This window comes from Pan paniscus, chromosome 2 (assembly GCF_029289425.2).
Source record: "Pan paniscus chromosome 2, NHGRI_mPanPan1-v2.0_pri, whole genome shotgun sequence".
NCBI lineage: Eukaryota > Metazoa > Chordata > Mammalia > Primates > Hominidae > Pan > Pan paniscus.
The window spans coordinates 58,595,261-58,621,822 of NC_085926.1; the positions used below are offsets into that span (position 1 = coordinate 58,595,261).

General features: G+C 51.5%; 1 protein-coding gene across 2 annotated transcripts; it reads right to left on the bottom strand.

Annotated features, from left to right (window-relative positions):
• Nucleotides 1-1,055: 1,055 nt before the first annotated feature.
• FAM3D (FAM3 metabolism regulating signaling molecule D) lies at nt 1,056-26,562 on the bottom strand. Of its 2 annotated transcripts, none has more exons than XM_055110085.2 (10): nt 26,520-26,562; nt 23,448-23,498; nt 21,572-21,679; nt 17,297-17,317; nt 13,503-13,620; nt 11,662-11,720; nt 9,203-9,253; nt 6,196-6,280; nt 5,351-5,477; nt 1,056-3,428 (listed from the first exon to the last, which is right to left on the bottom strand). In XM_055110085.2, the coding sequence occupies exons 1-10, from the start codon at nt 26,548-26,550 to the stop codon at nt 3,339-3,341; spliced, it is 741 nt and encodes a 246-aa protein (XP_054966060.1). In that variant the 5' UTR covers nt 26,551-26,562; the 3' UTR covers nt 1,056-3,338. The 2 variants fall into 2 exon arrangements, with proteins under 2 accessions (XP_054966060.1, XP_054966059.1); XM_055110084.2 differs by having other exon boundaries at nt 17,297-17,320.

Below are 26,562 nucleotides of genomic sequence, written 5' to 3' on the forward strand. Positions count from 1 at the left end.
TCGCCTCTGGATTTGTATCCCCTGCTAGACTGAGTGGGAACAGTGCTGGGTTTTCTTCACTGCAGCATCCCCAAGCCTGCCGGACTCTTGATGCATATCAGGTTTGCTGAGTGATGAAAATCTTGGCGATAAAGACCCAACTCTCTACAGCTTGAGCTGACCTGGGGGTCCCTATAGTGGCCACAATGTCCTGAAAATGACGTTGAGAGTCTGACAGGTGTTTGCCACTTTTGTAACACCCACCCAAGGGGGGCCTAGTGTGGCTGGCTCGAGAAAGCAGTCTCCTTGATGGGTTATGGGTGTACAATGATGGCTACTTGGGCTTATCTTCTGACTTATTCTGGGCATCTGAGGATGTGTCCCCTGAGGCCTATACCTTGTCAAGGAGTGGGAGGCTGGAGGGGGGCATGATCCCTAATCTTTGCCTTGTGTTCCCTGGTGTGGAACAGCACGTTGCCTCTTCCATGGGCTCCACATGGCAGTGGCAAGTGCAGCTCCCCCACTCTGAGCTCTTTCTTCTTGAGAACCGATCCCTTTTATGACAATAATTCCTGCAGACCTGGAAGTCTTATCTCCCAGCCCAGGCTCAGGCTCAGTCCCATCCAGCTGGCCATGCCCACTGCCTCTCTTAGGATGGGTACCCCAGGATCCCAGTTTGGGATAGGGATTGTCATGTAGGTGATTTGTTAAGGACTGGCCCCTGGGGACACTGGTAAGGGAGTGGAGGAGCAGGATGGGAAAGGGGAAAGAGGTAAGCAAAGGGACACTTTCAGGCAAAGTCCCAGTTCCCGCCTGATCCCTCTGGGAATCCTGGAGTGTAAATTGCACCTTGTGGTCGTCGTCATGCCCCAAAATAAAGAGCTGGCCTTTCACGTTCCCATACCTGCCAGTCATTAGCTAAGGACCATCCTGGGGTGGTGTACACACCCCCAGCTTCCTGGTCTGTCTTCTTTGCACTTGTGCTCAAAGAATGTATGAGTAGCCCAAGGGCAATTCTCCAAAGAAGAGTTCAGACTGACCATTAGTAACAAAATCTGGGAAAGGGCACCTGGGACGCTTCCCTGCATTTTCTGATTGAGCCAGTTGACATGTTCTCAGTCTTCTTTGAAGTGTTGTGCAGTGCAGTTTCTGGAAAAGTCCATGTGTCTTCTCTTCAACGAGGCAGCTACCCCATGTCTTAAAATAGTGGCCACTGCCAAGAGCCCTCTGCCTAGCCCTGGTCCCTGCTCATGAGCTCATTTTAGAGGTCTTTTTATGTTCTTTAAAAATTTTACAAGGTACTCCTGCTTGTTGTAAAGTGAAATTTCCGAGCTCTCAAAGGTGTTTATGGTCATCATGAAAATTTCCTGCCACCTTCATTCCCAGAGCAGGTTTCTGGGCAGATGTTTTTCCAGGTAGTCTACTGATGTGGTTGGAAGTGGTTATTCAGGCCTGCCAGCATGCTCCCGCTTTCATCCGTGAGGGTGAGCTGGGGTGGGTTGGGCAGGGAGTGACAGAATTGACAGGATGTCTGGATGGGCACCTTCTGACTTCCTCAGCCAACCCTGAGCACGGCTCCCCCCCCGGCTCTTTGAATTTTTTTTTTTTTTAGATGGAGTCTCGCTCTGTCACCCAGGCTGGAGTGCAGTGGTGCAATCTCGGCTCACTGCAATCCCTGCCTCCCAGGTTCAAGCGATTCTCCTGCCTCAGCCTCCCAAGTAGCTGGGATTACAGGTCAGTGCCACCATACCTGGCTAACTTTTATATGTTGGCCAGGCTGGTCTTAAACTCCTGGCCTCAGGTGATCCACCCACCTCGGCCTCCCAAAGTGCTGGGGTTATAGGCGTGAGCCACCGCACCTGGCCTGGACCTTGATTTTGATATCACTGCAATTGTAGCCCATGTCCCACCTGCCGTGGCCCCTGGTGGAAGGTTCACACACACTATTGTCTCTACCCCAGGCTATCTTGGCACATTTGAAGTGCTCCCTGGCCCCAGGACTTGGGACCTGTGAGTCTCAGACCACTGGTGGGCATCTGTGCTTGGGCAGAGGGTTTCTCCTCCATGAGGTGTAGTGTCCCCAGCACATGCTCCAGGAAGCTGAGTAGCAATGCTTTCTACCCCCATGACCTCCTTTCAAGACTTAGTCTAGAGCCTGGGAACTGGGCCCTTCTCAGAAACCTCAGGCAGGTCTTGACACCGTATTCCTTGGGCCTTCCCATTTCAATGTGCTCCTGCAGCCTGCCAGCAGCTGGCATTGCCATCTCTTGGCTGGGGGCTTGCTGTGAAGCCACAGAGGGCCACTCTTCCCTAGGCAGGGCAGACAAGAAGCACCTAGGAATTCATATCATCCCCAACACCAGAAGCCCTCAACAAACCACTAGTGGGAGTCGGTGTGTAAATACCCCAGCTCCCTCACTCCCAGGTGGAGTATCTCCAAGGTGCATGTTCTTACCCCGATTCCTAGAGCTTCGGGTGGGAGTCAGCTCCAGTCCCCACAGGGGTAGCTGGGTTGAAACCATACCCTTCACTGGCTGCCCTCCCCTCCTTCCCTTCGCCATCTCACTTCCCTACTTCTCTATTGGTGTTTCCCACAATCACCTCCCAAATATACTGGCTGCCCTTGAGTCCTTGTCTCAGGGTCCGCTCCTGGGGCGGAGACAGCCCGGCTGCCTTCCCTGAAGCCTGCAGCACAGCCTGGCGGCTCCTTCCAGCCAGGTTCAGATCTGCCCCTCCTCTCCCACTCCTGCTCTGGACTTGCTCCAGCTCTCCTTCAGACAGAGGGTGATGACAGTATTTCTTGCATCCTGTCCCTAGCTCCCTCTGTTCCCGTCCATCCCACATGTTATGCAGGAACTGAGGATTCTCTCAGGCCCATGGGAAATCCCAGAAACACAGCTCCCTCCCAGCTGCCTAAGGGGGAGCCTGAAGCTGTCACAGACCTGTCTGAACCCATGGCCCATGCTGAGTCTGGAGCACTTCAATCCCAGGGAGAAACGTGGCCACTGGAGTGGTCAGAAAGCTCATTCAAAACCAGCAAAAATAAAATTTAATTGGGCTAAAGTCTGGGCAGTTTGTCCTTCCTCAGGACCAGCCGTCAGCAGTCCCTGATGAAAGCACCCCGTTCTCTCCACAGACAGCTGGTTCCAGAAGGACCCTCTGAGGCTGGTCTTCCAGGTAGGATGTGCTGTGGGAGGGTTTTGTTTCCGAGGAGGAGAGGCGCGACACAGCGTGCAAGGACCTGCAGCACCTTCCACGCAGCACCCCCTGCTCCTCCTCCTCAGCCCCTGCCGGGCTCTGACTCCTAAGTCAGGCAGGAGCTTCTTCAGGCCCCTGGCTCAGGAAGAGCCACAGCCACCCTAAAATGGCTTCGGGGGCATGCAGCCCTCCATCTCCAGCAGCTCTGGCCATCCCTCGTATTTGTTTGTGTCTGGGCTGTTCTTTAAGAACTAGAGAGAGAAAAGACAGAGAAATATAGGCAGTGAGTGAGGCTGTTCAGAACTCACGCCCGCATGGACACTGTGCTCTAAACCTAAATGGGGGTGTGGGATGTTATTAACCCACTTCACAGATGGGGAAACTGAGGCTCAGAGAGGGGATGCAACTTGCTCAAGGTCTCAGAGATGGGATCAGAGCCCAGTTAACTGCTCTCACGCCCTGAAGGGTAACCAGTTGTTGGAGAGATCTGGCCCCTCCCCACAAATTCTCTGTGTCCCTCTAGGATACCTCAAATAACAATAATGATAGCAACAATAAAAAGAAGACTCCGACCATGTCTTGAGCGCTTGCTGTATGCCAGGTGGTGTTCTGCAGTGCCTTATGTATTTAATCTGCACAGTGGCCCTAGGGAGTGTGCACTGTTTACATCCCATTCTACAGATGGGGAAGCTGAGGCACAGAGGGTCACTGCCCGTAGTCACTGGCTGGTAAGTGGCAGAACCACCACATAATGTTAATTAATACTAATAATAAGGGGTGGGGCGCAGTGGCTCACACCTATCATCCCAGCACTTTGGGAGGGTAAGGAAGGAGGGTCACTTGAGGCCAGTTCAAGACCAGCCTGGGCAACATGGGAGACCCTGTCTCTAGAAAACATAAAAAAATTAGCTGGGTGTGGTGGCACATGCCTGTGGTCCCAGCTACTCAGGAGGCAGAGGTGGGAGGATCGCTTGAGCCCAGGAGGTCGAGGCTGCAGTGAGCCGAGATTGTGCCACTGCACTCCAGCCTAGGTGACAGAGCGAGACCCTATCTCAAAAAAATATATATACTAGTAATAAGTATGTAAGAAGAATAAAATCACTTAGAATTGTGTCTAAAATGCTCAGGTTTGCATTATGAAAGAAAAAAACGTAAATGGCAAAATCTGCTGTTGGAATCATTGTGGCTGACTCTCAGGAATTAAAAAAGAGATTCTAGATGCTACCTGCCTAAAACCCAGTTTCCCAAGTGTGGGGACTAAGAACAGACCGGCTTAGTCCCATCAGGGTGCTTGGTTCATTTTTGTGTGTCGGTCCCGGCCAGCTGGTTGCGGATGGGTGAAGATGATGCTGGGCTTCCTGTACTCCCACGCCTCCTCTGTCTTGCCGGTTCCCCTGGGTCTGGAGCCCACGCTTTGGGGCAGGAAAGCACCACCTGCCCATGCAGCCTCAGGCCTCTTGCCTCTTGCTAGGGCCCTGCTGCAGCACCCAGACAGGACATTCGGGAACCACACCCGGCCGCCCCCGCCCACCAGCCTCCTGCGTTCTTCACTGCGTTCAAGTAATTTCTAGTTACCCAAATACATCCTCTTAGAAACACACGCATACAGACCAAGGCCACATTTTCTAGCTTAGGAAAAAAATCCTCCCATCCCAGTCGTGGTGCCCTTCCTAGAGCTCAGCACACGGTTCCCTGCACCTGCCCCCTCCAGCACCTCTTGTCTGATGATGGCATCGGCCTCCTCCCTGCCTTCTGACTTCCCTCCTCGTTTTCTCCATGCCTCGCCAGGGAGGCTGAAGGGATGGGGACAGGCATCCTGCTCCTTTCGCCGGGATCCCCTTCCCTGCCACACAGCTCCATGTCTCCATTTCTTTCTCGTTCCTTCATGCCTCACTTGCCCATCATCCTTCTTTTCTCCTTTTCCCTCTTCCTTTTCTGATAATTATCTGTATACCTGCGTATCTATATATGACCCAGCTTTTGCGAAATGGCCAAGGCAGCTTCCTGGCCAGTCAGACCACCCTGGCCTTTGGAGTGAAGGACAGCCAGGGGCCTCTCCCCAGACAATCCTCCCAATTTTAAGGCCCTTGGGAGGTGAATGGGTGACTCCTTCCTACCACCACCCAGCTCCTCATCCATCCTTCATAGGGCCGGGTTGTGGCCCAGAACCCACCTGCTCAAAGGGGCTTTTACCCCTGAGGTCTTTGGCTCCTATGAAGACCCAGCTGTCCCGGAAGCCCAGTTGTTTTGCGTAGGAACTCCCCAAGTCAGAGAAGAGTTTCCTGCTTTCATCGTTCATTCTGCAGAGGACCAGAGAGGATGGTCAGGATGCGGGGGTGGGTCGCAGGGGCATCAGGTGGTGGGATTCCCATGGGGCAAGGTTCCCACTCTTCTCCCCATTCAGCATCTGCCCTGGGGGTGTCCAGAGAACGTGGCTGCACTCAGGAAGGACAGGGTAAAGGGCTTCAAGACTTCCTCTCTAAAAGGGCTTCAGATGGGGCTGGAGATGTGTTAAAACAGTACTGCTCTATTTACAAATACAATACACATTCATTTGGAAAATATGGAAGATCACAAAGAAGTAACTAAGAAATACAGTCTCACCCCTCCTCCCCTTAGTGTGATCAGTGTATGTATTTCCATACAGTGTTTTTTTCCCCTCACTTAGCACTAGAGGGTGAGCGATTTTCCACGTCCTTAAATACTTTCCGCACCATCATTTTTGATGCAGTCTATCTTCATTTGTGTATATATCATATCCTATGTCACCGTATGTCATAGTTTCTGTAGCCAGTCAGCTGTTATTATTGGACAGGGAGAGGGTTTCCAGTTTTTCACTGTGGTAATGAAGGCTGTGATGAACCTCCTAGAACATTTCTTTGCATACTTGTCTGATAATTTCCTCGAGGTAAGTTGCCAGAAAATGGAGCTGGCAAAAGAGCAGAAAAGGGTGTGCAGGGTTTGAAGGTATTCAGTTTGCATCACTGTGTGGCCTGGCAGGTAGAGTTTTCTACTTACTTGGTCCCTGGGTCGTCGTAGGAGGCCACCAGCACCAGTGCACCCCCCGGAATTTCTTTAAGGAATTTCACTAGGTGCATAACATCTGGGGGAGGAAGGAAAAGGTGCTGGTGATTTAGGGGAAATGAGCCCTGGTCATTCTCATGCTTGTCTACTGCCCCATGATGCAGGAGTCAGCTAGGCCTGGTGGACACTGGGCTGAGCTCAGAAGCCTGGAGGAGGAGCATCCCAGGTGGAGATCCCTGTCGCCCTTGTCCTAGGGGAGGGCAGAGTGAGCAGAGTGAGGGGAACTCATCCAGGTGATGTGGGGTGGCTTCTGGACACTGGAATTTAGAAATTCCCCTCGTGACTGTGATTTGCAGCTGAGGGTGAGCACCACTGGTAGAAGGGCCCTTGTGTGCCTACCCCTCTGGGGACGAAGTGCCATCATCTCTCAGGTGCTCTGGGCCCTTTGCATACCCCAGACCCCATTCTACACTGGACAATGCCCAGATTATCTGTGCTGACTTTAGGTGGTATAGCACGTGGCCTCAGACAACTGAGATCCCTGGGAGAGAACTCGAGTCGACTATGAATACAACTCTCCTGCTGTGTCAAGGAGCAAGGCTCTGCGTGTGTCTTTAATGCCTCCCTAACTTGCCAAGCTCTCTATTTAACAGAGAATAGCTCTAGGTTTAGCACCTGGGGGAGGCATCAGCATCCAGCTCACTGTGAAGAGGCTGATTTGTTTCCCTTGTGATTATTATTATTATTATTATTATTATTATTATTATTATTATTTTGACACAGAGTTTCGCTCTTGTTGCCCAGGCTGGAGTGCAATGGCGCGATCTGCGCTCATTGCAACCTCCACCTCCTGGGTTCAAGTGATTCTCCTGCCTCAGCCTCCCAAGTAGCTGGAATTACAGGCATGCGACACCATGCCTGGCTAATTTTGTGTTTTTAGTAGAATTGGAGTTTCTCCATTTTGGTCAGGCTGGTCTCGAACTCCCAACCTCAGGTGATCTGCCTGTCTCGGCCTCCCAAAGTGCTGGGATTACAGGCATAAGCCACTGTCCCAGGGCCCTCCATTGTGATTATTTTTATGGTCACCTTCCCTGCATAACAAGTGATAATAGCTTTCCATTTAAGGCAGTAATATAGTTTCCTTTTAAGATGTATTTACTTAGGTAAGAAAAAAAGTGATCCAATTTAAAGAAAAATACTAATAATGCAGATATTATTCTAGATATGGTGCAACTCGAGTGGGCTCAAGTTTGGGAACAAGCAGCCTAGTGGCTAAAGCAGAGACTATATCTGTCAAATGAGGATGAGTAACAGCCCTGCTTATAACCTCTATAAAGTGCAAATGTGACAATAACTTTGGGCATACAGTAAGCGTACTATAATGGAACCAAAAATTATTAGCGGGATTGGCTGCATAATTTGCAGGACCCAGTGCAGAATGCAAATGCAGGGCCTTTTAATAAAAAATTATTAAGTATTTCAAGACCACGATGGCAGAGCATGAAGCCAAGTGTGAGATTCTTCCAAGCATGGGCCCCGTGTGACTGCCCTGTCCCCAGGTCATAGGCCCACAAAGCTGGCCTTGATTATTAGTATTCCAGTGCGGACCTCTAGGACCTTGGGGAAGAAGCCATTCTCCCAACTAAGGCCAGCTGCCAGCCAGCTCAGTGACAGAGGTTTCCGGTCAACCACCACAGTCACTCTTCTAAAGAAATGGCCCTTGAACTTTTATGACAAAAGGAGGGAGCTCTTAAAGCACCATTAATTTGTGTTGTTAGCAGATATTATGGTCTGCTGCTTGTCTGGATGGACGGTGGGTATTTGAAAAAATAAAACATGCCTTCTGCTAATGATCACCTCACTTTAAAAAGCCATCATCCCCTTTTGTTTCCTGAAGGGAAGGGCTACTTGCTCACAGTGCTTCTGTTTCTGGGTCCCCAACAGCCATGGCTACATTCAAGTTTATAATAAGGCATTTTAAAGCTTAGTTTCTTCTTTACCCTTTTTTTCCTTTTCATTCTGACAGATGATTTCCTTGCTTCTGAGTCATCTGGATGGAATGAGGGAAGAGGGGAGGGAAGGGGAAGAGGAGGGAAGGGAGAAGACTAGCATAGCTTGCCTGGACCCCTCCACCAGTCAGGCTGGATACCCTTCCACCAATTATTTCAGGTTATCATCTAATCCTCACATCAATTTTATGGAGTGGATACTATAGCTGCCTCTATGTTACAGATGAAGAAACTGAGGCTCAAGAGGCATCACTTGCTTCAGGTCATGCCGCCAGTAGTCTCTGACTCCGGAGACTGGACCTTTTCCATAAATCTGGCCCCAGGCCACGCTGAACATCAGTAGGACTCCAGGCAGGATGTCTGGTCCTCAGCCCCTGGCCTGTCCCCATCTCCTGTTGCCCCTGTCCTCAGCTCTATCCTGTACCAGGAGGGACCTTGCACACTGCATGTGGGCACTTCAGTGTGCCCATCCAGGCTCCATCCACACCACCCTCCCATCAAGCAACAGCCAGCCCCTGGTCACCCCTCCATCCTGGGGGAGTGTCAGAAGCCTGGGGGTGGGGCACACCTGGTAAGAGACCTGCGTGGGCCCTGATGCAGACTCCAGGTCAGCACACTCCTAACTCTGCGGACTGCTCACCCATGAGTTGGGATGGAGAGGGAGGAGGGCCGGGTGGGGTCTTATGAAGCCCTGGGCCGAGGACAGGGTTCCAGCTGCCCATCCGACGTTTCCTGAGCTCACTTCTTAAATAAAGCATTGCACTTGAATCCCTGTCTCAGGATCTGAGTCTGGGAGATCCCAACTGAGATGGCCAGAAGGAGTTTCGAAAGCAGCAGGACACCCTCAACCCCCCACCGCACCTCTTCCTGGGTGCCTCCTGTGGAAAGAAGCACCAGGTACCTCCAGCCACCAGGTCCCTTGCCACATGAAGAGGCTCAGCCCTCTGCACCGCACCCCCCACTGTGACTTCAGTGTCAGCAGAGGCACCTACCTCCAGAGTACATGTCAAATGCCTTCTGTCCCAGCACAGCTCCCGTGGTTCCTAGGGGTTAAGAGGAGAACGATTATCCCCTGTAACACGTGTCATTCTGCCTGTCGTTCTGCTGAAAATGGCTAATCTGTAGTCTAAGATCTAAAAACAGAATAAGAATCTAATGAAATCAGGTCCCACAAAGAGCACGCAGGACTAAAGTAGGTTTCCATGAATGGCTGGGCTCATCTGAGAGGTTCAAGAACGTAATGGCTGAGGACATCTCTGGAATCGAACTGAGTCTACTCAGTCTGAGTCTGTGTTCTGTCCTACCAGTTTCTAACGCAGGACTTAGCATTTTGACCTCAATTTTTGCATCTGTACAATGGGTTGTGGGAACTAAAGGAGATACATTTAAAAAATTAATAGTAGTCATACAAGATGAATTTTAGCTGCAAAATCAAAATCAAAATGACAGTCGTCATTATTATTCCCACCTAAATAGAAAACCTACAACTGGAGTCCTCCACCTCTTGAAGGCAAAGGGATTTGTGTTGGGCTAAGCGGTACTCAGTTTCCCAGGGTCCAGTAACCTGGATTGCGTTTGTGGGTTTTGTGGGAGGAGGTGGCCGAAGGCCAAGCCCTCCAGGGAACCGAGTCTTCTGGAGGAACGTTACAGTTCGCGCTCTCTGCCGCTAGATGGAGGTGTTGCAGAGGGGATGGCAGCTCCGAGGCTTACGGAGGAGGGTGGGGACCAGGCCTAGGCTGTCCAGGTGGCGCGAGCAGGCTCGCTTAGCAGCCCCTCCAGGATTCTTGGGAGCCACGTAGCGTGAACGGAATGCTTCACCTGGGGCTCTTGGAAGGAGTCTATGAACCCATGGGGCTGCTTTTGTGATCGCGTGCGCTTGTGAATGATTCTGCAATTGGAGAGTGTTGGGGGTGGGGGTGGCGGCCAGCATCGCTGGAAGATCCTGAGGACTCTCTGCCCCACTAAAGGTTAAAGACTACTGGATCCTTAGCAATCCTTGTGTTGTTCTTGGTCATATAGATGAGGACGCTGAGCCCCTTACATGATTTGTTGGGCTTCCCCACATCTGGCATACATAGCACGCATGTATACAGTAGGTGCTGTATACATGGTTGAGACATTTCTAGTCTAGGGAGGTAGTTCAGGTGAATGATTAAGACCTGCAGTTGACTCGATCCAGGTTCAAATGTAGGTGGTTTTATAGGCTGTGTGACCTTGGGCAAGTTGCTTAAGCTCTTTTTTTTTTTTTTTTTTGGACAGGGTCTCTCTCTGCTGCCCAGGCTGGAGTGCAGTGGTGTGAGCTTGGCTGACTGCAACCTCGACCTCCCAGGCTCAAGCAATCCTCCCACCTCAGCCTTAGCTGGGACTACAGGTGTGCGCCACCACACCCAGCTAATTTTTTTACTTTTTGTAGAGACGGGGCGGATTCGGGGGGTGGTTCACTGTTACTCAGGCTGTTCTTGAACTCCTGAGCTCAAGCGATCTGCCCACCTCAGCCATGGATTCCCTTGTGGTCTCCCTGCCTCCAGCCCCCCTACTCCAAGCTGGAGGGAGGTTTCTGGAGTGCAGGCCTGGCCCCTCACACCCTGCTCAAAGCCTTTCCGTGGCTCCCTACTGCTCTCGGCTTCCAGTCACACTTCTTAGCAGGCTTGCTAGCTCCTCATCCTCTGGCCTTGCTGCTCTCCCCAGCCTTGCCTCTCTATGTTGCCCTGCAAACCTCTCTCCCTCCCTTTCCCTTCTCCTCCCTGCACTGTGTTGCCCCTGCCTGGAAAGAGCCTTCCCCAATTTTCTCCTGGCCAGCGCCCACAATCCTTCAGGCCTTAGCTGGCCATCAGCTCCTGCTGGAAGCCTCCCCTGAACCACCTGGGGTCTGTCCCCTGTTCTGCATCCCAGCTCCGCATCCCAGCTCCCATAGCTGTGCTTCTTGCCCCTCCAGAGAGGCTCACCACATTGAGATTGTTTGTGAGCTTCACGGATACCTATGGAGGCTGTGAAGCCAGGGCCTTTCTAGTTCTTGGCTGACCCCCAGTGTCCTGTACAGAGCCTGGCCCACAGTAGCTGCTGCCTGTATTTGTTGAATGAATGAATGAAGGTGTATACTCAGCACGTGATCTTGCACTGTCATTGGTTGTCCCCACATCCTCATTTGTGTTGGTTTAAGCAGAGAAGCTTTGAGGATCGGGTCATGTTTCACTCATGTTCCATAGGAGAAGTGTGTCCTCCTGAGATAGGAGCATGTGGCAGGGGCCTGGCTAGCTCTGCGGTTCTACAGCTCTTCGGGTCTTTGAGACCTTCTGTTCCCCCAGGCCAGCCACGCTTCCCCTCCTGAGCTCTACGGGCATTCCTGCCATGAGGTAGGAGCTGAGCCAATGTTGGTTGAATGAATATGCCACTACCCCCTACCCTCCCTGGTTCTGGGTGGGAACTGTCTGGGGATGGATCTGCAACTCACCATTCACCAGGGCGATGTTTAGGCCTCTGCCCACGTTGTTTTTCACAGGACTCATGATCCTGAAGACAATGAAGAAGAAATATGACAGTCGGTCCTGAGTGTGGAATGAACACTCTGCTCTCCCAGCTGGGGAACTCTGTGAGGACCCACATAAGCAATGCAGAAGCATTGGGAAACACATGCAATAACTGGGGCCATCTGTTTTCTCCTGAAAACTAGTGGTGGGCTGGATTCTCTGAAGAGTTTCTCAAGGCATCTTGGACCAGAACAACCTGCTCAGAGAAGAGGCAAGGTCCCTGCCTGGGCCTCTGAGGTGTTGGAGGTGGGGCCAGCCCACCCCCAGGACATGAGGCCTGGCTGCTGGAAGGAGGCAGGACCCAGAAGGTTGCTGCCATCCTGGGGTGTCTGAGTCCCCACGTGGCCCAGCTGTGTTCCTGCTGGCCCGGCATCCACACCCTTGTCTCTGGATGTGCGGTGGGAGAATTGTCTTTCTCCATGAACAGGCCAGGTGGTTCCTGGGATTGACCTCTCTCTCCCAGGTGTGGACAAGCAGAGCATCCTACGTCCCCAGCTACAGCGACTGGCTGATATGGTTTGGCTGTGCCCCCACCCAAATCTCATCTTGAATTCCCACGTGTTGTGGGAGGGACCCATAGGGAGGTAATTGAATCATGGGGGCAGGTCTTTCCTGTGCTGTTCTCATGATAGTGAGTAAATCTCACAAGATCTGATGGTTTTATAAAGAGGCTGCACAAGCTCTTTCTCTGCCTGCTGCCATCCATGTAAGATGTGACTTGCTCCTCCTTTGCCTTCCACCATGATTATGAGGCTTCTTCTGCCACATGGAACTGAGTCCATTAAAATCTTTTTCCTGGATAAATTACCCAGTCTCGGGTATGTCTTTATCAGCAGCGTGAAAACGGACTAATACGCTAGGCTAGGCTTGGTCATGTGACCCAGGCCAGTCAATGAAATACAGGCTTGGGACTTTTGCAGGGATAATTTAGACAGGAAGGCTCTTTTCCCATTAGGGTGCTAGGCTGGGCTAATATGTCAAACCAGCTGGTGGTCTCCCTCTTTAACCACATGGAGAAATCCCTTGCAAGTAGAAAAAAAAAAAGCAAAGCTATTAGACAGAGGAGGGTAGAGCTGAAGATGGGGTGAGAGACAGCCCTGATGACATTGTTTGAATCCCTGGATCCAGGTGGTCCTGAAGCCTGCCTGCCACCCCTGGTCTTTTAGGTATTTGAACCCATCACTTCCTTGTTTTGCTTAAACAAACTGTGGTTAGGTTCAGAATCCTGGTTTAAACACCCGCCCCTGAGTTCTTTCATAGGTTGCACTTGCTGTCCCAGGGCCTTTACTGTCTAGGTTGGATGATGGGTACACAGCCTTTCTCCTGTACTGGGGTGGAAGCCCTGGTGCCTGCTATATCTGGGCTTTGATGCCTGGGTCAGGATCTTGAAACTTCTCTGCAGGCATTTCCTTTCATGGGAAGCCCAGCAACTTGGCTGTTAGACTTGAGGTCAAATCCTGGCCCTGCCACTGGGCAGGTGACCCTGTCTGCACTCCACTATCCTCATCTTTACATTCTCCTGGGGGTAATATCCCCACCTCCCAGGATGTTGGGGGAATGAATGAGAGATGCTGTGAAGCACCAGGCAAGGTGCTGGTGGATGTGGGAGCTGTTTCAATTATTGTTATTTGTGCCTCACACACCCAGAGTGAAAGGGAAGCTGTGGGCTGGTCTCACAGGCCAGCCCCTGCAGCCTCTGAGTTTTTTAATGAATGAATGAAATAAAATAAAATAAAATAAACATAGTTGTGTCTTAGGTACTTACATGCGGTCTTCAAAGCACATAGTAGGGCCCACGACATTGGCGGCCCCACTGCAGATTTTAAACGCAAAGTAGTTGGCTGGGCAGGGCTTGATGAGGCCACACTTGTACTTTTTAACCTCTGGGGAGGAAAGAGACCAGCCTTGGTGGGCAGAAGCTCAGGAGGTACTTGGGGGAGAAGGAGGGGAGGGCCAGGGCTAGGGCCAGGGCGCAGCTTGGGACGAAGCTCAGAGCCTCTTTCTGGGGGAGCCTTCGCTGATTGCAAAGTCTGGGAGATGTGCCCTTCTGGGCTCCATGGTGCCTCCAACAGCCCCCACCAGAGCACACAGGACCAGCCCAGAATGAATTTTTGGGCTTCCCATCACAGCTCCAGCCACAGCAGGGCACCCTTGGTAAATGTAACCAGAGTAAACCTGAGTCACCATGACGAAGGGACTCTCCTGAGAACCTCTCATTTGGGCCATGGCAGCCTTCTGAGTCCCCAGAGGCCCCTGTTGAGAACTCCCAGGGACCCTGGCGGGGTGAGTGGGAGCACTTCTGTCTAGCCAGGTTCCCTTGGGCAAATTCTCAACCTCCTTGCACCTCATCTTATCTGCAAAATGGGGTATCTGTGGTGCCTCCCCCACTGGGTTCTTGTGAGGAATACATGAGTGTGGTTTAATGCTCAGTACACATTGGCTATTCTTCTCATCATTCATTCATTTATCACTCATTTACTGAGCATCTACTAAGTGCCTGACGCTGGAATACAATAGAGAACAGGCAGATGGTTCTGGTTCTCCCACTGGGAGCTCAGCACGGTGTTGGGAGCCCACTGGGTACTCACTAAGTGGCACCTCTGGTGATGCTGGCTGTTCCTAAGACCTGCATCTTCTCCATGCAGCCTTCACAGGGTAAATTGGGGAGGTCCATGCCTGGGGGGAGATGCTGGTGGGACCTAAAGATGTGGCTGAGCCCTCAACGTGCTCTCTGAGTTCTGGGATGACACCCGCCCTTGCAGCCTGGCATGTTCTAATTCATCCTAATGTGTGCTTTTTAGCACCCGCTGACAGTTTGGAAGGCAGCATTAAGGAGGACTGGGTAAACATGGATTTGGAGAATGCTCATCTGCAAAGGGAAAACGGGGGTTGGGCAGCCTTTCCCTCCCCAGCCCCTGTGCCAGGTGTCTGGCCAAGGTCTGCCAGTGTGTGCTTTGGAGCAAAGCTGCAGGCTCCTTAAGGAAGCTTGCACATGCCAAGACCTTGCTGCATGCAAGGCACTGGGGCCAGGACTTTATGTTTATTATCTTATTGACTCATCCTAAAAACTCCTGTGCCTGGCACATAGTAGGCACTGGATAGTCTTCACTGCATAACATGTACAATATTTGGGCCAGGCTACACCTGAGGCTGGTAGGGACCATGAGGTTTCCAGGGCCCTCCCTGGTCTATAGGGAGCTTTTAAGTGAATCAGGAAAGTGCACCCCTCTGGAGGGGCACAACCCACTGGTGCCAGGCTTGGTGAGCACCTTTGAGTAGGTAAAGGTGCCCCTTCTAGGAGCAAATGCAGCCCACACCAGGGAACCCTGCTGGCTTGGTTTCCCTCCACTGAGCAGGCAACCCTGGGAATCTGAGAGGAAATGCCTGTCTGGGGCTCCCCCTCTCCTGGTTTCAGCACACACACGTGATGGGTGGAACTGAACTCAAACCATGACATTGTCACCCAGAGAGTGGGCAGGGGGCAGAGGCATCTGTGAAGGGCTGTTCAGGAGAGAGTGGGTATCCAAGCCTGTGGCTTAGGGGAGAGAGGGCCGGGCTGGGGGTGGACCAACTCTCCTTCTCCTCCTTCTGGGCAGGATCCCTATGAAGGGGCCCAGCCCCCACCTAAGGGATTGGCTGAGGAGTGATGCTGGGGAGGGAAGCCAGGGCATGGCTCCTGGTCTCCTACAGCCTTGGGGCCCCACCTCCAGCCACGTGCACCCCTCACCCAGGGATCTCACCTATGCAGGGAGATCATTCCCAGCCCTGGGGACCACTTCTGGAGTTTGCCCAGAGCCTAATCAATTGCAGCTAAGTCTGATAAACCTGATGTCAACAGGCTGGCTTAAGCAGGCTTTTCCACCATTGATTTTCTGACCATCCAGCCTTCACAGTCACGCTGCTGGATGAAGGGAGATGAGGCCAAGGGGGCCTCAGCCTCTGGGAGGCAGGAGATTTGCTCTCTGGGTTCTGGCATAGAAGGCTGCTCCCATCAGCTGCCTCAGTCCCTGAGGCCCAACCCCGCTGGGAACCCTTGTGCTGTTGCTCAGGGCATGGAACTGGTGTGCTACCAAGAGCACTGGGGCAGGGGTTCATTCAGGAAATAGGCTGCTCTTTCATTAATCTGCTCTGTGGCTTGCCAGAAATTGCTCCCTTTATCTTTGCCAACTGTGAAATCAGGGAGTTGGTTTAGATCAGGGTTGCCAAACAACCTTGCCTTAAATGGCAATGTGGACCTCCTGTTAAAGGCTTAATGATAAATCTCTCAAGGCTACCTATGGGCTTGGAGGGAAAGAATGCTGGGATTGATTGGTGATGTCTGCCATGGGAACAGGCAGGGTGGAAAGCAGCATGTGTGCTTGAATTTGCTATCCCCCCAGCAGGTGATGTCTAAGTGTTTGATAGCAACAAGATGCTGTGACACTCTGTGTCCACTTCAGAATATGACTGAGGAGCCTTCAGGGAGCTAGGGTTAAGGGTGTGGGGTGAATGATTTGTGTTGCTTCATATTGTCTTTGCCTTCTGTAATCTCACAGTGTACTGGGGCACCCATGTCCTTCTTAGCCAGGTAAAATCCTATTTTGGGAGCCACAGCCCTCTTCAGAGTCACCACCATGTTGAGAAGGAAATGGAGAGGGCCTGGAGGTGCTGCCTTTTGCAAAGAGGGGTTGAGGGGGTGGGCTCTGGACTAGATGGTGGAGGGGGTTTGACATCTGCCTCACCACTTACAGCTGTGTGACCCTGGCCAAAAGATTTCACTTCTCGGTGCCTTAGTTTCCTTACCTATAAAAGGGGCTACTTATAGCACCAACATAGGGTTGTATGTAGGATTGCATGAGATGCCTGTGAAGTTCTGAATCCAGTGCCTGGCACATAATAGACACTCAATCATCGTTACTAGTACCATCATCACAGCTCTCCCTCCCCTTCCTTGTCCTGACTCTCTAGCCAAGGACTCCACTGGAGCATTCTTGCCTTTAGGCCTTTGCAGAGGGATATCTCCTCCCTGAGGCCTTCCAGGGGGTGCCCCTCCTGGAACCCAGAGCACTTTCTCCACTTCTTTTAGGCAGGTCTGGCATTTCCACCCCAACAGACAATCAGCACCCACTTCTGTTTGTCTCTGGGGCCCCTGTAGTGCCTGACATGGTCTCTGGCACTTTGCAGCAGGAACCCTGAGCCAAGCCTGGGGTCACTGCAATGGGGTTAAGGAGCACAGCCCTGGTCCTCGGGCTCCCAGCTGTGTGGGGTTGTCAGAGATGGGGGGCAGGGGCAGGGTTCGGTCCAGACTGCAGCAGGGGTACTGGAGAAGGGGCAGAGTTGAACTGTGTCTCTACAGTCTGAATGACTGAGAGGGGGCCACCCCTGCCACAGGGCTTAGAGGCTTCAGAAGGCATCATTGGGCCATGGGAGGAGAGGACTGGGAAGAATCAGGAAGCCCAGGTTTCTCTGGGACCTGCAGGGCTCAGAGCAGGGGCCCTGGGCCTTGTTGCCCTAGGGCAAATGGGAGCAGGGGGTGAGTGGATGAGGTGGGGGGTCGTGTGGAGCTGCACAGATACTCACGGATCTCCTTGGTGGGCGAGGCTGCTGGAGAGAAGACAGAATCTGGTTAGAGGAAAAGCACTTCGGACCCTCCTGCAGGATGGAGTTTGGGGGCTGGGGGCTGGGGAGTGGGAATAAGGGGCTTTAAATTGGCGCCATTGAAATGAACTAAAAATCCCTTGCCACTGTCACCCCTTCACACACATACATACACACACAGCACACATATATATAGATACACATGTGTACACACACACATGCACACATACACGCATGCAGATATATGTGACACTCATGTATGCATACAGACACACAGGTATGGTCACATATACAGACACGTGTGCACACACAGACATGTGTACACACATGCAGACATACACATGTGTGTGCATATACACACATACACTTGTACAAGACACACACACGACTCTCCCTTGGTTCAAAAGAAGCTGGGCTGTTTGAGACCCATTGGAGTTTGTGCCCTAGTTCCTAGTATATGACTGCATGAGACGTTTAACCTCCCTGGGCCTCAGTTTCCTTGACAGCACATGGAGATGGCACATGGGATGACAGCCACCCTCACAGGGCCATGGAGGGGACCCAGTGAGATCACTGTGTGAGGGCCAAGCCAAGTGCCTGGCCCCTGGGCCCCAGTGAAGGGTAGAGTTGTGCTGCTGTGGGTGTTTGGCCCATATTGGGGTGTCTCCTTCCTGACTGCCCACAGTGCATATTGTCTGCACTGGCTCTAGGGCCCTTGGCCACTTCCTGACATCTTATACCATATCCTAGTTGTTTCTGTGGTTCTACATCGTATCTCCCACCATGCCAGCAGTGATGCCTGGAGGACAGGGCCTCCAGAGGAAGCAGAAATGCTAGGGGAAGAAACTCTCCTTTTTTGGGGGAACCCCCCCCAATACTTACACGCTTTCCATTTGGGTCTCAGGGGCTGTCCATCTGGAAATGTCCCTACCCCTTGCCTCCAAGGCCCCAGGAGTGGCATGAGACCCAAGCTGGGTCAATCATACTATTACATTCCTCTGGAGACAGAGCCCTTCCCTACTTCCCTATGTTGATATAGAGTGGGTGGGGGCAGGGGGAGAGGGAGAGAGAGGGAGACACAGAGAGAGAGAGAGAGAAAGTGCTTTTTCAGCCAAGTGAGAAGATAAGCATCAGGAGAGGAGCCATCGTGCCTGCCTTAGAGAGAAAGCTGCCCATGGAATGAGGCCCTAATCTGTTGAGGTCAAGTAGCAACAAGCAGAGCCCAGGGATGTAGAAAGAAGAGAGACCAGCTCTGGGGCCTTCATAGGAGACTCCTGGATTCAGCCACACCTGAAGCCACAAGATGCCCATAGTGGACGATCAAGACCTCATGTTTTGTTGAAACCAGTTAAAGTTGAGTTGGTCACTCTCATCTTTTTATTTTTTATTTTTATTTTTTTGAGACGGAGTCTCGCTCTGTCGCCCAGGCTGGAGTGCAGTGGCGTGATCTCGGCTCACTGCAAGCTCCACCTCCCGGGTTCACGCCATTCTCCTGCCTCAGCCTCCCAAGTAGCTGGGACTACAGGCGCCCGCCACCACGCCTGGCTAATTTTTTGTACTTTTAGTAGAGACGGGGTTTCACCGTGTTAGCCAGGATGGTCTCGATCTCCTGACCTCGTGATCTGCCCGCCTCGGCCTCCCAAAGTGCTGGGATTACAGGCGTGAGCCACCGTGCCCGGCTGGTCACTCTTATCTGAAAGAACTCTGCCTAACTTTCTAGGCACAGGGGTTCTTAATCTGGTTTCTGTGCCATGATTCCCTTTGGTGGTTTGGAAAAGCCCATGAACTCCCCTCAGAATAAAATTATTCTCACTTCCCTTGAGACACTTATCACTTTATACTCCAAAAGACTGTGTTATTAAATGCATAAAGTAAAATAGATTGGAAACAAATTATATATCAATATAATAATAAAAACAAAAACCAAATTTGTTCCATAGTAATATATGTGCTTCTATATCAGTGCATTAAATAATAAAATGAGGGTATGTGCACTCAGGTTAGGAACCTCTGAAGTAAATGAAAATTATCCCCTTCAGTGCTGAAACACAAATGGTTTTTACTGGCCATCTTTCCCACTGGTTACATTTCCTGCCACTGTAAACATTTCTTGAGACTCTGCATCATGTTAATGCACTTTCATTTTTCCACATTCTGTAATGAAGTCTGTTTCTTTCTCTGACTCAGACCATGAGCAGGGCCACATGTTCCTCATTGAGGGTCCCTGGGGCCAAACACAGAGTTCAAAACCCAGCAGTCACTTAATGATGGTTGGTTGGAGATGCTGGCTTGTCAAACCCCAGGTAGTTGAGTACTGAGAGAGAAATAGTTACTGGGTCTCTTTTCAATTACTGCCCCTCTCCCACCTCGGACTGGGGCACTCTTCTCTAGAGGACACCCCTGAGCCTCCTACACTGACCTGGGCCCCTCACCTTTGAGGCCATTAGTGCAGCCACATCACTGTCTAGTTTGTAAAAGCAGCGATCCTGGGCGGCGGGGGGGGGGGTGCGGGGGGGGGACACCTGGCCACTAAGCATCTATATAAACTTATAAATCATCTCAGCATGGGCTGTGGAACATGCTTGACAAGAAGCAAACAAGGTAAGGGATCGCAGACACTCCACTGTGGGGTCATGTTCAAGAAGGAGTGACTGGTTTACTTGCTGCCTTAGGAAGCTGGGAGAGGCTCGGGTCACTGATGTTTGTGATGATGTCAATGTACATGGTTCTTGGTCTTCAAGCAGGATGAATCCAGAGATATAAATCCCTTCCCTTCACTTCTTCCTTTGATCAGAAAGGATTTGAATCTGGGAGACCTGGGTTCCCGTTCTTGTTCTAATATCTCCAAGAGGAACTTGGGTGAGTTTTTAAATCTCCTTGAGCTTCTGTTTTCTCAGAACACATGTGAAACCACATCAAGGATTGTGCTTGAGTCCATTCCACAACCACACCATAGATCACTCTGTGGGACATTTGTGCAGGTTAAATGAGACTATGCATGTAAAGCAGCTAGCATCCAGCATCCTTCCACCTGTCCATCCATTCATTCATTCATTCATTCATCTATCCACCCACCCACCCACCATCTACCCATCTAGCCATCCACCCATCCATCTACTCACTCATCCCTTCTCCACCCACTCGTCCATCCATCCACCCTTCCCTCCATCTACCCATCTACCCATCCACCCATCCATCTACCCACTCATCCCTTCTCCACCGACCCATCAATCTACTTATCCCTCCATCTATCCATCCAGCCATTCACACATGCACCCACTCACTCATCCATTCTCCACCCACTCATTCATTCACCCATCTCTCCATTTGCCCATTCATCTGTCCATCTACTCATCCGTCCATCTACCCATCCAACCATCCATTTATCTATCCACCCACCCACTCAGCCATTCTTCACTCATCCATCCATCTGTCCATCCATCTGTCCATCCATCCATCCATCCATCCATCTCTCCATCTACCCATCCATCCATCTACTCATCCTTCCAACTACCCATCCATCCACCCACCCATTTATCCATCCATCCATCCATCCATCTGTTTTTTTTTTTCTCACTCATCAAATGTTTACTAGGCATCTGCTCTGTGCCAGGCACTAGAGAGGTGGATGCACACAAAATAAAATCCTTGTCTTCAGGAAGCTCACATTCTAGGGTGTGGAGACAGGCAACAAACAATGAAACATAAAAACCATAATGACAGATAATGATGGTGTTCTGAAGGGAAAAGCCTGACATGAGAGAAGCTAAACTAGGAGGAAGGGGTGCAACCTTAGCAGGGCAACCTTAGCTGAAACTCGAAGGCTGAGAAGGAGCCAGGTGGGAGGGCAGGTAGGGGGGATCTGCATGAAGAGATACAGGAAGAGGGAGCAGCAGGTGCAGGTGAAGACGCTCAATACATGATTTTCTTTCTTCCTTTCCTCCCACCTTCCTTCCTTCTATTCTTCCTCCCTCTGTCCTTCCTCCTTTCTTTCCTTCCTTCTTCGGGTCACCTTTTCAAAGTGGTCCTTGATGTGGGCACATGTGTTGCCCAGGCCCTTGCAATGCACCTCTGTTCCCCATGGACTCCACCCTTCCTGGTAGTCTGGGGGTGCCCCCTCTCCCTGCAATTGCTGGGGTCCCAAAGGCAGCACAGCTTGTCATGTCTCCTGGGTCACCTAGGGATGGAGGGAAGAATATGTCTTCGGCCCCCAGGCCTGGTCTACAGTTCCTGCCCCCAGCAGTGAGCCCCACTCACCCAGCCAGCGTGGCAGACGGATGGTTTTCATGCTGAAGCTCATGTAGCTTCGAATAAACATCCATGTCGTGACTATGGCAAAGATGAGGGCCAGGAGGCGAAGCACACCTGCCGAACAAGGGGATGCTGCCAGGAGACCACAGAGCCAAGACCACATCGCAAGACCACGTGTGAGTTCTTCCCAAATCCCACAGACCCCATGCTATAGGTTCAGACCACATCCATGCTGGGGACCAGACCATGGGACCATGTGGTAAGACGTGTGAATTTGTCCAGTGGCCAGTTAGTGAGATTGTGATGCCAGGTCATGTGGCAACATTCCCCCAAGTGGGTCCCCTGGGAGAGAAAGTTAAAAATGTACCTGCCTGGGCTCCACTTAGCCCTCCAGAGGGAGAGAATCTCTAGCAATGAGGCCAGCATTCTAGACCTTTCTGTAGCCCCTTAAGGGGAGGCCTGAGAACTGCAGTGGGAGGGCAGGACTCTGGGAGGGGAGCCCTGGAAAAGGAGTCAGGAAGGCTGTGGCCAGTGCTCAGGGCAGCCAGCAGTGCTGTGTGACTCTGAGCAGGAGCTCAGCCTCTCTGAGCTGAAGTCCTTCAGGCACAGAGCAGACCTGGTAACACCCTTGCCCCTGAGCTTGTTGGCAGGGATATTGTAGATGTCAAAAGTAGGCAGCCTCCAGGTGGCTTGGGGTTGGGGCTGTCCCTCACAGTTTCCATTAATTCTCCCTCAAGGCCTCCACAAATAACCGCACACTGGACTTGCTGTGCAGCTTCCAGACAAGCCACAGCTCCCTGGCCCCTGCCTCATGGCCAGATTGCTTTCTGATTCCCCATGTGATTGGGGAACAACCCCACACATGGGGACGAGCCACCTGGAGTTCCCTTTCTTTATAGGGACCGGAAAGCAGGCTCCATTTCACATCCCTGCTACCTTCTGAATCAGACCCACCCATTCTGCTCTGACTCTTGAGGCACAGGCCCAGCTGTGGCACCCCTCCCTCTGACCTCCCTGTTGGCATCTCCCCTGCTCCCCAGCCCCGAATTCAGCTCTAGAGCCTTGAACTAGTCTCTGACTACTCAGGCTGGGGAGAAGGCCCGCCGGGTCCTGTGGGGTGGGATGCAGGTCTGTGGGGATACCTGGTCTTCAACGGCACAGCACGGATCTAGGCACCCAGAATTCCTCTTGGATATTAGCTCATGTTCACCCAGCACTCAATTTTGTGCCAGGCACCGTGTGAGCAACTTTTGAATACATTATCTCAGTTCATTCTCTGAGTAACCCTATGTGCTGGATACATTGATTATTCCCATTTTACATATGAGGAAACTGAGAGGCGGTCACTTCCCCACTGTCACTTGGCTAGTAAGTGTCAAAAGTCAGGTCTACACCCAGAGAAGTAAGCTGACTTCAAAACCCTGTGCCCCTGACTCCTTACAGCTGTTCTGGAATGTAAATGAGGCAGGTGCATTTCCTGTCTGCTGCCTCAGTTTCCCTATCTGTACAAAGGGGGTACAGTATGAGGGTGTGGACTAGAAGGCCTTTGCCTCCCTCTAGAATTTTTATGGTATAAAAATTCTAGAATAGCCCTCCTCGAGGTAAATATTTTTGTCTCTAATTTCCAACCAGGCCAAGTGTTTCCAAGATGGGCACTCTCAATGATCCCAGCCATGTGGGGCCTCTGTGCAAAAGTTCCTCATGCCTTTCAGCCTACAGACAGGAAGTCGCCTCTTCTACTCTTCCAGCCTCCCCTGGATTGCTTTCCTCCTGGAATTCGGGCCTGACCATTTGAGAACAGATACAGCCAAATCACTGTGAGCCCAGGATGGGTGGACACAGCTGACAGAAAAATGACTCCAAAACCAATTTCAGAGCCTACCTGACACTCTCATCCTGTCCAGGTGAAGGGTGGCTTGGGGTAAGCTTCCACCTATGGAGAGAAGAAAATCCAGTTGGAAACTGGCATCAGGTCTGCAAGTGACCAAGCCTGAAGATGAGGGACAGGGACCTCTAACTGTGGAGATTATAATTCTTTCAGTTGGGTTCCTCACCACCTGCCATATGAACAAGAGGGCAATTTTCCTCCTTTCCTGTCTGCCTCCATGTCTCCTTCACTCTTGCCCCTGGAGTTTTATATTCAATTCTCCATGTTTTTTTGAAGTGCAGAGATTAGAAAGTAGAGGAAGGTGTAGTCTGGTAAGCCACTGTCTTTTGGGAGATTTGATTTATTCACTTTTCCATCTATCCATTTGTTCATCCATCTGTTCACCCATCCATCCATCAACCCATCAGTTGATTCATCCATCCATCCATCCATCCATCCTCTATCCATTCACTTTTCCATCCATCTGTCTATCCTCTATCTACCTGTCCATCCATCCTTTCAGCTGTCTATTTAGCCCTCCTTCCCTTCCTTCCTTCCTACCAGCCAGCCAGGGAGGTTGAGCTAGCTAGCTGCAGGGAAACCATCAGGGAGCAGAAGCCCAATCGATCTTTGTTTATTGTACCAAGATAAATAGTAATCACAACTCACGTATTACAGGTGACTTTGTGCCAGGTGCCATCTATGCATTATCTCTTTAATCCTCACAACCCCCATGTTAGGGATGAGTAAGCAAGACCCACCATGGCTAAGTTCAGGGTTATTCAGCTTGCAAGGGTGAGAGCCAGAATTTGGATGCAGGTTTCTGGCTGCTGAACACTCCCTGACACCCCTCTTCGTCTGTCCTACTGTGGTCTCACTGCCAAGAATTTTTATCTCAGAGGAGGGTTGAAACCAAAGTTTTCTCCCTTATTCAGTTCTGAGCAGGGCAGGGTCATCTTTCTCTCCACCTCCCCCTGTGTCACCCCCCAGGTGCTGGGCAGTTACCAGTGATTTGCAGCTTTGAAACCCCCAGAAGGTCTGTGGAGACTTAGAGGACAGGAGGTCTTTGGTCCCAGACTTCCCACACCAGCTCCAAGGCAGCAGGTAAACTTCTCTGACTGTGATGACCTCTCCCACAACTCTTCCTGCCCCCTCCCCACCCCAGAGTCTTTATCCTAAAAATCCATCTCAACAGACATGGTCTCCAAAGTTCAACTGCCAAAGGCTCAGACCTGAGACAGGAGACTGGGCTCATGCCTGGCACAGCCCCCAACACCCTCTTCAACCTTGAGCAAGTCTATTTGCCTCCTTGGCCCTCCATATGTACACTGAGAGGTGCTCGGGCTGAACCAGTCCTTAATGTTTAAGCAACAATAACAGCAACAGCAACAGCAACTGCAAAACCACACCTCCTCTTGTGAATTGTAACAGTCCTCCCACCACCCTGATCCTACTCCTCTAGGGCCTTCCAGGTTAGAAAACCAAGCTGTCACCTGGCTCTACCCACAGAAAAATTGTGGAACTTTAACTTCCTGAAATTCAGATTACCAGCTTTTTTTTTCCAGATAAAAAATATATTATGATCACGACTACGCTTTGGATGCGACCTACAGTCCAGGAACCTAGGTTCCTGGATGAGACTCAAAAGACACTTGGAGGAGCCCCATGTTAGAGGAGCCAGGAGAGTCAGTGGCCGGACAGGATGGAAGGACAGGGACAGGGTCAGAGAGATGGGGTTGGATGGACAGACAGACATGAATATTCACAGAGGGTGTGTACAGAGACACTCCAGTCTGGGACAGAGTTGAAGGGGGAGACGGAGAGAAGGGGCGGGGTGGTGGGGAAGAGAGAGAGAGAGAGAGAGAGAGAATGAGAAGAGGGAGACACAACAAGTACTTTTAATATGCGCACACACAGATTCAAAGAGAAACACTCAGAGACAGACGAGAGATAGGGACAGAGACAGAGGGTAGGGGACACACACCTGGGCAGAGGGTTAGCCTCTTGCTGTCCTGTCCATGCTGAGCAGGAAATCTGGCTTCAGGGCAGTGGGGTGGAGAGGGGCAGGGGCCAGGGGCCAGTCCCCATTGGGTGGTGAGGGCTCCCCAGCCTGCTCTTCCTCTGGGCTGAGTTGCCCTCCCAGCACCTGCAGAGCTACCTGGTGTCGTGAGTTTCTAGCCTGCTCACCCTGGCAGCCGGTGAGTGCTCTGGAGCTGGGGCCCAGGACTGGCCTGCTGGGGTGGGGAGGGGGAAAGACACTCAGAGCAGGTACACAGGGTGGAGCAAGAATCCCTCTGTAGCCACCCAAACCCAAAAGAGTGTGTTTTCTCCTTCCTGTTGGAGATTGTCCCAACCTGTTATTCAGGTTACAAAGTTGCCCGGCAAAGGAACGAGGAGAAAAGTTCTATTGCCCTGGATGCTTACCTAGCCAGCCTAGCATGGCTAAGTCCGCTTAGGGGTGGTGTATGTGCAAGTGGCAGTGAAAAGGGAGGGGGCAGGTCTGGGGACAAGGTGGGGTTGGTGAAGGCATGAATCACTGCAAGCCACCCCATTCCTCCCATTGTCTGTCCTCACTGTCCTTGGACCTCTTCCTCTGTCCTGCCCTTCCCCATAGCTCCCTTCTCATTTCTGACTGCAGGTCAGCCGTGTGTGCAAGCCCCAAGCCTCTCTTTTCAATGGCAGGCCTAGGATGCGGGGCATTGAGAAAGTGCTGGATGAATATTTGGAAACTGAATGAATTGAATTCTTGCATCGTCCTGGAAGGTTAGAATGATTAAACCACCAGATAGAGAAGAAAGTTGAAGTTCAGAAAGGGCAAGTCACTTGTCTAAGGCCACACAGTCAGTTGTGGAGCTCATTTCCAAAGCATTCTCTGAGCATCCCTGGGAAGATTGGGGGAGATAGGGCTGTGAGCAAGACAAGTTCTGGAGCAGCCCCAGGCCTTAGCACTTGCGAGTCCCTCTGTCTGAATACGGTTCTCCTATTTCTTTGTCTGGAATACTCCTCCTACTCATCCTTCAGGTCTCATTGGAGAAATCACTTCTGGGAAGCCTTCCCTGACTCTCTGAGTCAAGGTTCAACACCTACCTGTGGTCCTGGATGGGAGCACATTCATCATGGCAGCCCGCCC

What these genes read in the sequence shown, in the direction of transcription:
- FAM3D (XM_055110084.2), bottom strand. Translation starts at nt 26,550, where the DNA reads ATGATGAATGTGCTCCCATCCAGGACCACAG. An exon ending in CCGTCTGCCACGCTGGCTGG is followed by an intron (nt 17,321 to 21,571) that starts GTGAGTGGGGCT and finishes TCTTCTCTCCAG; the next exon opens with CAGCCTCGCCCACCAAGGAG. An exon ending in AAACATCGCCCTGGTGAATG is followed by an intron (nt 9,254 to 11,661) that starts GTGAGTTGCAGA and finishes CTTAACCCCTAG; the next exon opens with GAACCACGGGAGCTGTGCTG.